Raw genomic sequence first — 16075 nt, 5'->3', positions numbered from 1 at the left:
TGGTCGTTTGATGTTTGCTAGTAAAGTAATGGTTTCTTTCTAGGGTCAGGGTTAATTTTATTTTATTTTACAATTTACATCCAAATACATTTTCATGACATTGATGTTGATTTCTTATTTAACTTATATCAAAACATCTTATACTATTTTGTTTACTTCATTCTGTCACATTGCAAATACCTAACTTTACTCACAAACCGAGTCATTTGTATTTCATTTATGCACTCAGACTAATACAACCATGTATTTAACATTTCAAATTAAGGTAGATTTTGAGCTGATCAAAAACTTTAAAGGCCTTTGAATGCAAAGGCTATAATAATATAATGAATTTGGATATTCTTATTCCACACAGGTCTATGGTCATGGGCTCTTGCCGATGTACCTGGGTTTGGAGATGTTTGCACGGAAGGAAGCTGTTATCCAGCAACAGGAGATCTTCTCATCGGAAGAGCTCACCAACTATCCGCCAGCTCAACGTGTGGTCTTCTGAGGCCTGAACCGTTCTGTATCGTCAGTCATTTGCAGGTAATCTAAAATCATAGACATTCCTTTATTTTGCTTAAAACATTGGTTAATTACTTTCTTTCGTAATAAATGTTTTGCAGCGGGATAACTCAATTTTTGGGGGTTAACTCCTCCCCTTCAACTGTCAGACTGCTAACAGTTCCATTTCAAAATGCAACAGCTGTTTTTATACATCAAATTGCAGAAAATGACAATAGCCACGCCCACTATTTTTCTCATTAGAAATTCCATTTCAATCGGGATTGCGTAACAATATGGAAGTAGAAAAACTATCGCAACTTCCGGTTCACGGGGACTTTAACATAAATTACATGTCAATATTGTTTGTTCTAGTAATTATATTATAATCGCACTATTGACGTTTTATGTGTTAAAGTGTTGTTTCCGTTTTATGGGATTTTTCCCAACACCCCCTGGCCTTTTATCTCAAACTTGCTGAAAGAGCTTTAATGCAGCCCTTTTATTGCATGTGGGTGTTTTGAGAAGAAGAAAACTATGTTTATCCATGTTTGCCTACGCCCTTTGGATGTCTAGACTACATCCTTGTAGACAAAACCCTTTTAAATGTTGTACATAGTATGACTGGAAATGTTATAGGGGCCCTCTGAATCTCCAAAGATCTGCCTGGATGTTTGGATATGGCTATTTGATGATCACTCACACCAGACCATAAAGGAGTGATAGCTGCTTTTTAGTTTTGACGTAGTTCGCCAAAGAAAAGTATTTTACATTCTTGTATCAGTTTCGTTGATCAAGTCTCATCCCTTTTAACAATCGAACGATGACATCAAGATAACATTTTTTTATGTTTGAAGCTGCACACTACCCCTCTAATCTCCTTGCCCTGCTAAATGACTACATTGTTAATGTTAAATAACCAAATTGCTAAATCGCTAAAATGCCGAAACATTTAATTTCTCATCTGGACAGCACATGAGACTTAACGCAGAGTCTTTGAAACAGCTGCTTCATTTCAATCAGAGCACCATCTCAGCCTCAGCCATTCATTTTATGTGGCGAAATGTGTAATCGCAAGAATGCAATTGACCTTTTCTGCTTTTCCCACCCTCCTCCACCTCAGGAACAGAAGAAGTGCTTTGTGTGCGATTCCAGGAAGTCCTACAATGAGAGCGCACGCCCAATCACTGGCCACAGAATTGAGAATGTCGTGACCACGTTCGCCCCTAACCGCCTCAAGACCTGGTGGCAGTCGGAAAATGGTGAGTTTAGTTTTTGTTTCAAACAAGACAACACTTTTCTTATATTCCCTCCTTTTCTATTGTTCAGTCACAGATATAAAAAACTAAAGCCACCTTAAAGTTCTCATGGGAAAATAGGAAGGCCCTGAAAGGTCTTATTAGAGGGAACTCTTTCGCCCTAGTTTGTCTGTAAATTCCTCTATAATCAGACCAGTGGTTGGGCTTACAACTTCAAAGCAGTTGCCTAATCACTGACCAGTCAAAATAATGACCCGTCTTTAATGTGTGGAATGGTCATGTTTTTTCTCTTCAGAAAGGGTTTTCTACACGCCTTCAGGCTACCTGTTGAATAGTCTATTATGTTGTGGAAAACAAAAACAGCTTTTATTTCGTTTGACCTGATCTAAAGCAATTCGATGTGATCTAAAGCCACAACATTTTGTGGTGAAACATCCTTTATTAATAGTTGGTTGATGGATTTCCAGTGTCTACCCAAAAAGGTGGCTGTATCCTGTCATCAACTCCGTTATCAGTGAGAGTTAACTATGGTTGGGTTATAGACCCATGACATTTTGACCAAGTCTTTCAGAATCGTACACAAAATAACTGAAATTAAACTTGACTTAATACATTTTGTACATGTGTTGTGTCATTTTTTACCAAGCCTCCTTAAATTCTTCTCAAAGCTGAGCTTCAGTTGACACTCCAAGATCAGCTATACAACACAAATACAAACATTGTTAATAATAAAGGGAGGACATTAAGTTTCCAAGGCTTGAAATCACCTTTGGCCATAAATGTATGTATTTAATATTCAAAAAGAAAAAATGACAGAAAGTGAGATGAGAAAAATCTACATGAATTAAGAGGAAGAAATTAAATTTTTAGGTAGAAGTTAACATTTTTCCACCCCACTGGCAGATATTTTTTCTTGCTTTTAGTATAAACTTGATTTCTTTCTGAAAACTTCTTGCTTCTCAAATAAATATAACTAAGAATTTTTGAGGATTTGTGCTGGAAAATAGGAAAATATATATATATGTGTGTATATATATATACACAGTATATATAGCTGTGTCGAATCTTTTAGCAACCAGTCCAGCTGTAACATGACATATGTTCCTCAATAAAACAAGCAGAACGAGCAAAGGGAAATGAAGAGAATATTGCGTCAGGGGAGTGTGAATGTACAGGGACAGGAAATGAGGGCCATGAATGCAACCAGAGGATCCTGTGAATGTAAAGTTGAGAGAGAGAAAGTTTTGTGAGGGAGGACATAGAAACAGTAAGTCATCAGCCAACTGGACCAGCAAGCCAGGGAATGACGACAGCTTTCTGCTTAAAAGATATGGTCTGTTTATTGTCAGTTTAAGTTCATGGATCCAGAAAGAATATTTTTACTAAATAGCAGATGTTGATTCTAACTGTATAGCATATACGATCCACAGTACAACTAGAGCATGTGATGTACACGCTGCAGATGTTCATGTGAAAATGATTTCTTTACAGTTTAACACAATTCTCATAGATCAGAAAAAACATGAATCGATCGGAATTGTTTCATTTAATTGAATTGAGTAGATCTTAAATGTTTTTCAAGTCTGCTACTAAAAGTCAACATTTTAATGTGAATTCTAAAATCAAATTCTTTAAAAACAGAATTATCTGAGCTATTCTAGCCATATGTTTATAGTCCTGTCTTACTCAGTTGCTTTTTATTTCCTCCCACTTTTCTGTTTTAAAAATATATTCAGATTTTCGATGTTTTACTTTTTCTTTGTCTCATACCTTTACCTTATATTTTTAATTAAGATTAAACACTTACAGTATCATATCTTTATCTAACATATCTTTGAAAGAGATCGAAGGACTTATTTAGAAGAACATAGGATAGTTTGTCAATTAAAATAATGTCTAGATGTTAATGATAAAGAATATGGTATGAACAGAATCTCAGCATTGGCATACAGAAACGCATGCTTCATGTGTTTAATCCATGTCTTTCTGTCAGGTGTGGAGAATGTCACAGTCCAGCTGAACCTTGAGGCCGAGTTCCACTTCACCCACCTCATCATGACCTTTAAGGTAAGTGTTGACTGGACACTGGTCCACTGGTCATTTGGTCGTGTTGTGGTTATGGGGAAGGTGTCGGCACAGCCTCAGACTGAGGTGAGATTTGAGGCCGTTAAGAGAGAATGTGTGTGACGGGGGAGTGGATTTGCTGGGGGAAGGGGAAGTGTTGTTTATTGTGTTGAAGCCGTGGGAGGTCTGGGATAAACCCAGCTGTGCAGCCGACTGAGATGGCTGAAATGCTTTGGATAAAAATTTGATTTCAGACGGATCTCAATGTAGCAGTGCGGTTACAAGAAATTACAAAGCATGTAATAAATGTACATCATCAAGAAAACTGTATGACCCTTGTGATTACATTCATGACATTTTGTATTATGGTTTAGTTTAAAACTATATTGCAATTTCACTCTAAAAAGAATGTAACCCTGGGTTATTTTTAATCTTGGGTTAACGTAATCCTGGATTACCTTTTTCCATGTTTTACACGGATGGTATTATGATATAGGGTTAGGAATAAATCTTAATTTTGTATTAAAAGTGATCTAGACCTGGGTTTAAAAAATGTTAAAGGTGTCATGAACTGGCCATTTTTTGCCATTGTTTTATAGGCTACTGTTGTATGAGGTCTACTTATGACATTTGCGTGATTTTTCCATAAAAAAACATAAAAAACACCTTCACTGCTATGATTGGATTGCAGTTTGTGTAGTAAAACTTAGTTGGAGGCTTCTTTGAATTTGGTTAGACACGTAACTTTAGGTTACACATTATCAGGACATATCAAGCGATCTCTAAAAATGCAATAGTGACGCAAAGTACAAATATGTTTTAATCGCATAAGATTGCTGAGCCATTCCTGTCGGATTCATTATTGATGGAACAGTCTACCAGCAAATCCAGCTTCGACCTGGGCCTTATTCACAAAGGAATCAGCGGTGAATCTTTAACGGCATGTTTATTGCTTGCAGTTTTTATTATCTGGTTCCGTGCAAGTTTGTTTCTTCAGTAGGGGGTGGGTGATATTCTTCTGTGGAGGCGGTGTTCAACCTATCTATAATAGGTGGATTCCAGGACCTCGAGTTCGCTGGGCCTGGTGTCAATAAAAGTTGAATTAACACGTTTTCAGTTCTGACACTTACAGGATGTTCCCTTGAATAGGATTCCCTCTTATAAAGCAAAAGCACGGGTTAAATGTATGACTTACTTCATGAAACCTTTAACCCAGGGTTAGGTGTGAAAGCCTTAAAGGTTTTGAAGTATATCTTTTGTTCATTTCTTTTAAGGTATGTTTTATTTGTGTTTTATTTACGTTGGAACATTGCTTTAAACTTCTATATGTAGAAAATTCAATTTCTTTATGCTCACAACATCTTGTCTGCTTATTGCTTAGACCTTCCGGCCGGCTGCCATGGTGATCGAGCGTTCATCAGATTTTGGGAAGACGTGGCAGGTGTACCGATACTATGCCTATGACTGTGAGGCCAGCTTCCCTCGCGTCTCTCCAGGCCCAATGAAAAAAGTTGATGACGTTATCTGCGATTCGCGCTACTCTGACATTGAACCTTCGACTGAGGGCGAGGTGAGCATCTGAGAAATAAACCCTGTGTATTTTTCAATGTAATGTAATTTGGTATATTTAATAAATACTGGAATTTTCATTGACACCTATTTCTTCTTGTTCTGCAGGTCATCTTTAGGGTTTTGGATCCAGTTTTCAGAATTGATGATCCGTACAGTCCCAGAATCCAAAGTATGCATAAAGATAAACAAACTACAAGGCTAAAGTACATATTTTCAAAATCAAGTGACACAGATGGCCTAATAATCCAATTTATTTGTGTTATATTATAGACATGTTAAAGATTACCAATCTGAGGGTGAAGTTTACTAAACTCCACACTCTTGGGGACAACCTTCTGGACTCACGTATTGAGATCAAGGAGAAATACTACTACTCCATTTACGACATGGTGGTCAGGGGTAACTGTTTTTGCTATGGACACGCGTCTGAATGTGCCCCTGTCGATGGAGCTGGAGAGGTCATGGATGGCATGGTGAGCCTTCTTTCACCTGTAGCATCCCTTGCATTCTTGGTGATATTTCTGTGCAATGTGTCTTATATTAGACTTCGACAAAACATTTGATACTATATGTTTTCATTTATAGAGACTATAAATGTTTTATGGGTACTAGCATTTTGATTTACGTCACAATTAAATGATTTTTATGTGGACTTCTTTTGTGGCTTTTGTCTCACACACATTTGTCTTGGAAATAAGTAGTTTGAACTCACTTAGCAGTATACTGCTAACTCAGTCTGGATCTGTTTCACATTAGTATTAAAGAATGCGGATTGCTCCATGGTTTCCTTTTGAGAAGTTTATAGTGTAAATATTCATGCGGTAGAGAAAATGCACACAAAAATACTTGATTCTTGTGTGTTTTGGTCGCGCATCATGTTCACATGGCCTTTCATTGTGTTTCTTTTATCGTTGGTTTGTGCTTTTCGTTTTTGGACGATAGAAACTGTTTAGTCTGTGTTCACTTCTGTTTATAATGCGTCATGACGAGATCACGAGTTATGATGAGAAATCTAGATCTCAAGCTAATGTTTATGCATACAATCTTATTCAAAGGAACTGAATGGCCCAGGATCATCTCTAGGTGCAGTTCATGTGAATGCTCAGGCAGTGTCTATGTATTTTCCAGGACTGAAGAATGTTTAATGTAGACCAGATGTGTTCAGTATAAACACTTCCTGTTGCCATCTGTTTTGGAGGCCGGATGTGTAGATGGTTCTGAGCAACTGTATCATTTGTCTGTGTTTCTACTCTATGAGGCGGCTAGTTTTCGCTTAATCTTTCAATGGTCAGGTTTATGAATCATGAGTTTATTTTTTGTTTAGTTTTGAGGGACTTAAAATTTATCCAGTTCGTAAATGTTGGTGTATTCAACCATCCTGTTTCAAATATTTTTCATTGAAGCATTTGGCAGTACATGGTGTGTTTCCATGACATCAAACCCATGACCTTGATGCCTTGGAGCCTACTACCATAAACATGAGTTGATTGTTTTGTATCATTTTAAAATCTTGGTTATCATTATATTGTCTTCTTTTTTTGTAGGTACACGGTCATTGTATGTGTAATCATAACACAATGGGTCTGAATTGTGAGGACTGTCAGGACTTTTATCATGACCTGCCCTGGAGGCCAGCAGAGGGACGCAATACCAACGCCTGTAAAAGTACGACTGACATTACAAAATGCTGCATTACTGCAACACAAATCTGTTGCACGTGTTGTATTTAGCATCTTTGAAACAGAACAAGCTCTGGTCACCATTTTCTTTGGAAAGATTTCACTTATGACCTGCTTTATGGAGGTTAATATCTTTTACTCTGTCCTACATGAGAAACGTGGACAAATATGCTGGCTAGCTGCCGGATATGCTAGTTACACATATTCAACACAAAATTTGCCCCCATTCAATTTCCATAGTTATTTTAATTCTAATATGGAAAGTCAATGGGAGCAGCGAACCTAAACTGCTCTAAGTAGAGGTATGGTCGTCAGGTACAAAAGATGCAATATGATGACATCATAAATGTAATATTTTTAGAACCGCAGTACATTTTTGTGCATCAGGGCCTGCATTCACAAAACATTTTATCTTACCACTAAGAGCTCACCTAAACAGCTGTAAAAGTTTTAAGCTTTCCTCTTAAAACATATTCTCAACTTTTACTAAGGAGCAGAAAGAAATCTTAAGCTAATAGAAATGGAGGGGGTTGACCTCGTTGCTATGGATAATGTCACGCAAGCTTACTGACTATGACCACTGTGATTGGTTGATAGAGGATGGGTCTCTGTCATTTATTCATAGGTATATTATATAATGAGGTATCACGCTGACATATTTAAATTAAGATCTTAAAATAAAAGTGTACTCATATTCAAATTCAATATTAAAAATATAATTGTTGCTGTATTCAAATTAAGATGATAAAATATACAGTTAGGAAATTAGTAAATATTAGTAAGTTACTAATTAAAGAAGTAATGAGTTTCTTTCTCCAAAACAGATAACAATATTTGTGGTGCATTCCAGTTAGTATCAATCAAACCGTTTGTTTTTAATTGTTTTATTAAGTAACAATAACTTTAAAAATACTTCTAACAAATACAATAAAACACCATAAACATAACTCAATAAACATGATTTTGGAAAAAAATGAGTAATCTTTTGCAAATAAACTATATTATGTATAAAGTACATGTTCAGCTAATTATAAGTATTTTGCCTGTCCCATAAACAGTTAGCACATAGCCTTCATGGTTAAGCTCGTTGTCATGAAATCTTTCTAAAATGTTTTTAGGCAGACTGCCAGTGTTAAAGCCATTTAAGGATTGTTGTGAGTTGTCTTAGTGAGCTAGGAGTCCTCTTCACTACTTCCAAAGACTCAAAAGTTTAGGAGCTAATTTTATTCTAAAACGCTTTGTGAAATACTCTTAGCACAAAAATGCAGGTGTTCTTAATCGGCAAGTTAGGAGCTACGTTAGCCTTAAGGTCTTTGCACATACAGTCCGAAATTTTCAAATATGGTTTTTCGTATTTGGCTCTCATTTTTACGGACTCTCTGAATTGTTATAAAAGGCCACTCTTAATGCATGAAGGATGCTAAAAACGCAGAAAATCGAACCCGGTCCAAATTTTCTTATGACTGACGAAAATATCGGAGGCAGTTTGTAAATGTGATTGACACATCGTGAGGTCGTGTTAATTTTTAAAGTGCAAAAAGTTTGGACGCAAATTTCAGACTCAATGTGCAATGGGCTTTAAGCCGCGGTCAGACTTGACTTTGAGCATGTGAATCGTTCGGACGAAGGTACGAAAATGAGAAGGGCACGATTCCTCCACTTTTTACTTATCTGTACCGAGAGGTCACGATGTGACATTTTGATCTTGTATTGGTCACAATATTTTTTATATTGCTTCGTAGCAAAGTTCAAGTTTGGTTAATTCTGACCTGCGAATTTGCATCACGCGAGTGCGTCAGGCCAATTAACCAAACTTGAACTTTGCTACGAAGCAATATGCAAAATATTGTTGGACGGGCTTGCGTTTCCATTCTGTCCAATTCACATTCGTATGATTGGAATCAATGGAAGTCATGGTTTCTGAACATGGGCCCTTATATGAGTGCAACCCTGTTTCATTTTTTTAAACAAGTTGATGTTGCTCAACTCTTTGCTGTTAGGGACTGCTTCTAAAAAACAACGTCGTCATAATTTTTTTTACCAGAGGTAAAGAAATAAAGTTTTGAATCATAATTTTTGATTTTACTGTAATGTTTTATCATTTCTAAAGACAGCAACTTTTTGTTCTACAGTTGTAAGTGCATCTTAACCTTTTTCCTCACTTCATTTACAGAGTGCAACTGTAACCTTCACTCGGACTCCTGTCATTTTGACATGGCCGTGTACCAGGCATCAGGCAACACGAGCGGCGGCGTGTGCGACGACTGTCAACACAACACCATGGGCCACAAATGCCAGCAGTGCAAGCCCTTCTTCTACCAGCACCCGGAAAGGGACGTCCGCGACCCCAACATCTGCGAACGTACGTGCCACTGCTCATTTCTCCTGCCTTTCAGTTCCTCTGGGATCTTTTCTTCCTGTTTCCTTCAGACGGACACTTCTCCTCTACCTGGCTGATCTAGTTTGTGATGTGAGGCTCCAGCTGTTCCTTTGTTCATCTCGCGGAGATTTGTGTGTTTGTGTATATGTGTGAAGGGGTCAAAACACCTGGGCTGTGAAGTGTTTCCTCACCACAAGGCTAAGATCCGGCCTCTCTGCAAACAAACATGTCAACGGTTTCACACACGCCTTTGTTGTGGTGACTGAGGTTTTTTATCCCAAGCCCTTTGACCGCAAACGTAGAAAAGCAGTTTCGGAATTCGAATGCACACTGTGTCAGTTTGAATGATAATTACTTTTTTCAAAGCTGCAATCTAAGATTGAAATTGGAAGACTTAAATATTACTGACAGAAAATTGTTTACCAATAAAAACATATGCAGATATTCTACCTCCTAATCTTCTTCCATTAAAATCCTGTAGGAGATTTGCATGATGTTATGCATACGTTTTCAGTTAACACTTCCTTCCATTGTCTTTAAATATACTGCTTGGATTTTTCTTTCCAGCCTGTAACTGTGATCCCGTTGGCTCTCTCTACGGAGGAATCTGCGACGGGATGACAGACGTGTCTTTCGGGCTGATCTCGGGTCAATGCCGCTGTAAGCCCAATGTGGAAGGAGAGCGCTGTGACCAGTGCAAACAGGGCCATTATGGACTCAGTGAAGATCCCTTGGGATGCCAGCGTAAGATTTAAAAAAAAAATGTTTGTGTGAACACTGTCGCAGGAGTAAAACAGGTTGAGATTATGATCAACAAATACAATTTTTGTTCTTGTTCACCCAGCATGCACTTGCAACGCTTTAGGAACAGTACCGGGCGGCAGTCCATGCGATACAGACTTAGGAAACTGCTACTGTAAGCGATTGGTCACTGGACAGAACTGCGATCAGTGCCTGGTGTGTGATATACTTCAATCCTGTTTTACTGTAAAATTTTTAAAATAACAGTCTAATACATAACAATATGTTTTTTTTAAGTTACTGAATATCTGCTGCCAAATAAATCTTACACCAGTTATAACTGATGTTTTTGCTTCTTTGGAGAGCTGTGATGAACACATTGGTGTTTTAAAAAGAGCGTTTTAACAAGTTGATCTCTTTCTTTATCACACAGCCTCAGCATTGGGGTCTCAGTAATGACATGGATGGGTGCCGGCCATGTGACTGTGATCACGGAGGTGCTCTCAACAACAAGTGAGTTCAATCATTCACTCCGTATGAAGTTCAGGTTTGTGCCCGACTTACTCATTCACTTCATTCTTGATGCTCACTGAGATAAACATCACTCCTGCTATGGCTCTTAAGGTTAAAACTTTAAACAAACCAAATTAAGAGATACTGAAACCTACTAAACAAGATAATGTTGCCGTGTTACTGAAACTTTGTATGTTTAAATTACATACGAAGTAGCCACTGAGCTAGCTTTCCTATAGCTCAGTGGTAAGAGCATTGCATTAACAACGTAAGGTTGTGGGGTGGATCCCAGGGGACTGAACATACTTATGTATAAATCTATAGGATAATGCCATTTAAGTCGCTTTGGATAAAAGCGTCTGCCAAATGCACAAATGTAAATTGGCCGTTTTTCAGAAAAAAAAAACTATTTTAAACGAATTCCCAATGTGTTGACAAGTACGTTTTAATACATTTTGTAAAATATTTGCAAAACCCAAACATAAAAGTGTGACTAATAATAATGATTTATGACAAAACATTTAAATAATGAAATATGGAGAAACACTGTACAAGGTTTCAGAAGGACAGCAGCGATCAACTATGGTTACTGCGCCCATAAAGGACCAATTCACATTTTGCGTTTTTAAATTTAGACTCGTGGCAGATGCGTTTAAATAGGGTGCGGCAGTGCACATATTTTTCTAGGCAATTCAGCGCCCGCTCGAGATGGAAAAGTTTAACTTTTTTCGGGTGTAAATGTGTTTTCTGCATGTTTTTAGATGCAAAATGTTAATCGGACCAAAACGACCATATAGTCTAACACTATGAAGGCAATGACCCAAGTCATTTTTTGAGAACAAAACCAATACAACTTTTTTATGAAGAAACGCTATAATTTTTTTAGTGAAATGCTAAAATCTGCATTGTTCTGGTAATTCTACAGTTTTTATTTTTGTAAGTTGTATTGGACGGTTGAGAAACAGCTGGCAGGCATCCTGAAATAACTAAGAGAAGGATGTTTTTAGTCTCAAATTAAGCCTTGGCTAGTCTATAAGAAGTTTCATTCATATGATTTTACAGAGACAGACTTTAACCTCAGTCCAGCAAACTGTTGGAATTCATTTCACACAGGGTTTGAAGTTTAACAATGTGTGTCATTTTCAATCATTTTGAGCTACGTTTCTCCATTTTTTGGACTAACCATCTAAATCTCTTGATGCTTCATTTTACAGTTGTTCTCCTCAAACTGGACAATGTCAGTGTCGTGAGCACATGTTCGGCAGACGCTGCGACCAGGTGGAGACTGGTTTTTACTTCATTGCGTTGGACCACTACACTTATGAAGCAGAAGATGCCAATTTTGGACCTGTAAGTATGATTGTCTTTGTAAATGCTTACTTAGATTGAATCTGGTTGAAGCAAAGACTTCTTTACTTCTCTCTGTAGGGTGTAACCATTGTCCCGAGACCTCACCCTCAGGACAGATCTCCTTCTTGGACCGGTATTGGTTTTGTGAACGTTCCCGAAGGTGCCTATCTTGAATTCAGCATTGACAACATCCCCTACTCCATGGAGTATGACATCGTCATTCGCTATGAACCTCAGGTAAATTCCACTATTCACATTATATTTAATGCACACAAAAATGTTGTCATTGCTAACCTTTTCTTCCAATCCAGTATTATTTTTTTCTAAAGATGCTGCGATGCCAATTTTCTTTCACCGGTAGCCGACTGATAGCCGATTATTCAGAGTGTCACTGCCGATGCAGATACCAATTCAGCTTCTGAAGATGAAATTAATATTTCTTTTATACCCTCTTTTGATTGAAAGTATATATTCACCCTGATTATTAGCTTCTTTTAAACTATCGGGGGATAGTGTGAAATGTACCGATACCGATTATTGGCCGATATATGGGTGCATCTTCATTTTTTTCCTTTGTAAAACAACAACAAAAAAAATTGAGATTGTGCTTAGTACTTCATTCTCATGAATCCAACCTACATGTCAGTCAGAGCTATTGTATGACTTTGGAAATGTGTAATATAGAAAAATTTGCGCCTGCTTTTTGAATCCTCAAGGACTCAGTTCCTTTTCATTGGGAAACAGAAACCACACAATCTTCATTATTTCTGAACGCTATTTATTTATTTACCTTTTATAGCATGTAAAAGGCCTTACTAATGTAATTTACTACACTAAAGTCAGCTGGACAGACATGTTTCATCAGGCTTGTACTAAAACACCATTACATCATCACATTACATCACATTCTTGTCGTCTTATGATACTTGCAGTTGCCAGAACAGTGGGAGGAAGTCTTGATGACTGTCATTAGGCCTCGCGTCATCACCGCCGACAGCCGCTGTGCAAACACAATGCCTGATGATGACAACCAGATAGTATCTCTTCATCCTGGATCCAGGTATGGGTTTTGTTTTACCTTTTACAGCACATTTTATATTCATACATGTAGGCTAGCACATAAGGCATTCCCAGAATGCACTGCAGCAGTGAAAATGTAATCTGAGATGACATAACGAATATGAATGAATGCTTTCATTCATTTTAACTTAATTCTTTTGGTTTTGCCCATCAGGTATATGGTGCTTTCCCGGCCTGTGTGTTTCGAGGAGAGTTTGAACTACACCTTGCGCTTGAGTCTCTCTCTCTACTCGGCTCTCAGCGACATCCAATCCCCATATACCCTCATCGATTCTGTGAGTTACATCTAATGTCATATCAAATGAACACCTTCTATTGTATTTCAATCCTAAAGCCATGATAAATCCATTTGGATCCCTCCCCTTAGATCGTGCTTATGCCCCACTGCAAAAACCTGGACCTTTTCTCTGGCTCTGGATCAGAGGGAGGGGATTTGATGACCAACAGCGCCTGGGAAACTTTCCAGCGGTACCGCTGTCTGGAGAGCAGCCAAGCCGTGGTGAAAACCCCCATGACTGATATCTGCAGAAATTACATCTTCAGCGTCTCGGCCCTTCTGCACCAGGGAGTTAAAGGTATGCACATGGATATTAATTACTTTACTCTTTTATTTATGATTCATATTTTTATTGAACAGAAAACGTCTTGGTTACGTATGTTACCTCAGTTCCCTGATGGAGGGAACGAGACGTTGTGTAGAGAACGACAGATGGGGTTCGCCCTTGAGAACCTATAAACTCCTACTATATAAAAGGCCAATGAAATTTGGCGAATGAAATTTGCAGCATTCATTTACCTCTTGTTCTGAAGAGCCTGAGAGCCCCTCAAGACTGCAGCAGAATACGATACGTGTTTGTGGCATAAGGGACACAACGTCTCGTTCCCTCCATCAGGGAACTGAGGTTACATACGTACATACAACAAAAAAAATGAATGAATGGTTCTGTATACTGTGTTAGGTTATATGAGACCAGTCTTCCTTTTTTTTTATTCCACTTATGCTTTTGTTGTACTTATACTGTCCCAATTGCTTCCATTGCCTACCCCACATGTAAGTCGCTTTGGATAAAAGCGTCTGCTAAATGACTAAATGTAAATGACTAAATGTAACCATCGAGAACGATGGATGAGTTGCCTATGGAAAACGCCACACACTGTATCGCGTCACAATCCCTAGCGAAGCGATGGTAACAGGCCTGGGCGTGTCAGCTCGATGCTTTCGCGAAACTGTAACCTTCCAGTCTGGTGGTCAGGGGGTTCCAGAGCTTTCAAGTTCATTTATATAGCGTTTTTCACGATGTCTATTGTTTCAAAGCAGCTTTACTTCAACTCTTGGAGAAAGATGGGTACAGCCCTGACCGGTAACCTTTCACGGACGGAGGCCTAAGGGGAAAGGCTGCTCTGCCAAGCCAGCCCCCAGGGTGTGCTTGCTTAGTGATGGATGGAATGCCAGTTCTTAACCAGTATTTGGGTAAGAAGGGAGTTTGGTGAGATACCTGTTCCTAGCCATATGTTTGGGTAAGAAGAGAGGTAGATAGCACACTGACCCAACCTACTGGAGGGTGGAAAGATGCTTTCGCAGGCATACGCCCCCCGGATGCCAGTCCTACATGTCGCCACGCAGGACGTGGGTTGACACCGGGTTTACGTGACGGTTGTTAACCCTTGCGAAGGTGTTTGGGCCTAGCCCAACCCACAGCTAAACAGATGTCTGCTAGAGAGGCGCTTCTGGCCAGTGCCCAGGTGGTGGCTATACCCCGTGCGGAGTGAGCCCTCACTGCCAATGGGCATGAGAGACTCTGAGATCGGAATGCCGTCATGACGGCATGCACGACCCAGTGCACCAGCCTCTGCTTGGAGACAGCCTTCCCCTTCTGCTGTCCTCCAACACAGACAAGGAGCTGGTCAGAGCTTCTGAGCTCTGCGTGCGGTCCAGGTAGAGGCGCAATGCACGTACTAGATAACACGGATCGGGTTGGGTCTTCCTCCCCGATGGGGAGCGCCTGCAAGTTCACCACTTTGCCCCGGAAGGGAGTAGTGGGAAATTTTTGGGCACGCATCCGGGCCTAGGTCTCAAGATAACGTGAGAGTTTCTAGGGACGAATTCAAGGCAATCCGGGGACACGGAGGAGCACCATCAGGAGGGCCATCTTACTAGTTAGGTGAGGAAGATCGGAACCTCCAAGGGGCCCCCCAGGACCACTTTAGGGTCCCAAGAGGGTATGGAGCGGAGATGAGGCGGATTCCATACACATTGAGTGTGGAGGGGAGATGTTAGTCTCCAGTCTCGTAAGAAGGTCAACACAATCCTGATCGAGCACCTCAGTGGGTCTTTCTCATTGAGAGAGAAACCAGGACGAGAAGAGGCGCCGTCTAGAGGCGTGTAACCGCCTAGTAGATGGGGCCCTAGCCTGGGTGATGGTCTCAGTCATACAGGGGAGTAACCAACTCAGGATCTTCTCGTCGCGTCTAGAGACCAGACATGGGTGTTCCAGAGGTCTGATCTAGGATGCCAGAACTTGTCCTTCCCCTGAGAGAGCAGGTCCTCTGGGTCAGGGGGAGTCGCTGTCCAGAGCATCAGCTCTGAAGCCAAGTGCGGTTAGACCAGTGCGGTTTAACCAATAACTCTTGGTGCTCCTCTTCCCTGGCCTTGCACAGTGTTCGTGCAAAGAGGCTCCTGGGGGGGAAGGTGTGCTTCCGCCCGTCCCGCGGTCAGCTGTGCGCAAGGATATCCGTGCCGAGGGGGCCTCGGACAGGGAATACCAAAGCGGGCAAATGGTGATGTTGCGGGAGGTGAACAGGTTTACCTGGCCCTACCCGAACAGCATCCAAATGAGCTGGACTGCGCGGGGGTGGAGTCACCACTCTCCACGAGGCGTAAACTGACGAGAGATCGCGTCGGCTGTCTAGTTCAGTTTGCCCGGGGTGTGTGTGGCCCGCAGGGAACGGGT

At 40.0% G+C, this 16075-nt stretch overlaps 1 protein-coding gene across 1 annotated transcript in view; it reads left to right on the top strand.

Annotated features, from left to right (window-relative positions):
* Positions 1 to 16075, top strand: part of lamb1a (laminin, beta 1a) — a 32316-nt gene that overhangs the window by 377 nt on the left and 15864 nt on the right. The window contains exons 2-17 of the mRNA XM_056739711.1: positions 356 to 528; positions 1610 to 1748; positions 3739 to 3812; positions 5191 to 5379; positions 5487 to 5550; positions 5652 to 5854; positions 6926 to 7046; positions 9234 to 9422; positions 10008 to 10184; positions 10285 to 10397; positions 10615 to 10694; positions 11909 to 12044; positions 12123 to 12281; positions 12977 to 13104; positions 13279 to 13399; positions 13492 to 13699. Of these exons, the coding sequence (XP_056595689.1) occupies positions 356 to 528; positions 1610 to 1748; positions 3739 to 3812; positions 5191 to 5379; positions 5487 to 5550; positions 5652 to 5854; positions 6926 to 7046; positions 9234 to 9422; positions 10008 to 10184; positions 10285 to 10397; positions 10615 to 10694; positions 11909 to 12044; positions 12123 to 12281; positions 12977 to 13104; positions 13279 to 13399; positions 13492 to 13699 (2274 nt within the window). The remainder of the gene's footprint in view (positions 1 to 355; positions 529 to 1609; positions 1749 to 3738; positions 3813 to 5190; positions 5380 to 5486; positions 5551 to 5651; positions 5855 to 6925; positions 7047 to 9233; positions 9423 to 10007; positions 10185 to 10284; positions 10398 to 10614; positions 10695 to 11908; positions 12045 to 12122; positions 12282 to 12976; positions 13105 to 13278; positions 13400 to 13491; positions 13700 to 16075) is intronic.

Source organism: Triplophysa dalaica, chromosome 24, assembly GCF_015846415.1.
Source record: "Triplophysa dalaica isolate WHDGS20190420 chromosome 24, ASM1584641v1, whole genome shotgun sequence".
In the NCBI taxonomy this organism is placed as follows: domain Eukaryota; kingdom Metazoa; phylum Chordata; class Actinopteri; order Cypriniformes; family Nemacheilidae; genus Triplophysa; species Triplophysa dalaica.
The sequence above is the reverse complement of the archived record's forward strand: the minus strand, read 5'-3'. Positions and strand labels throughout refer to the sequence as shown.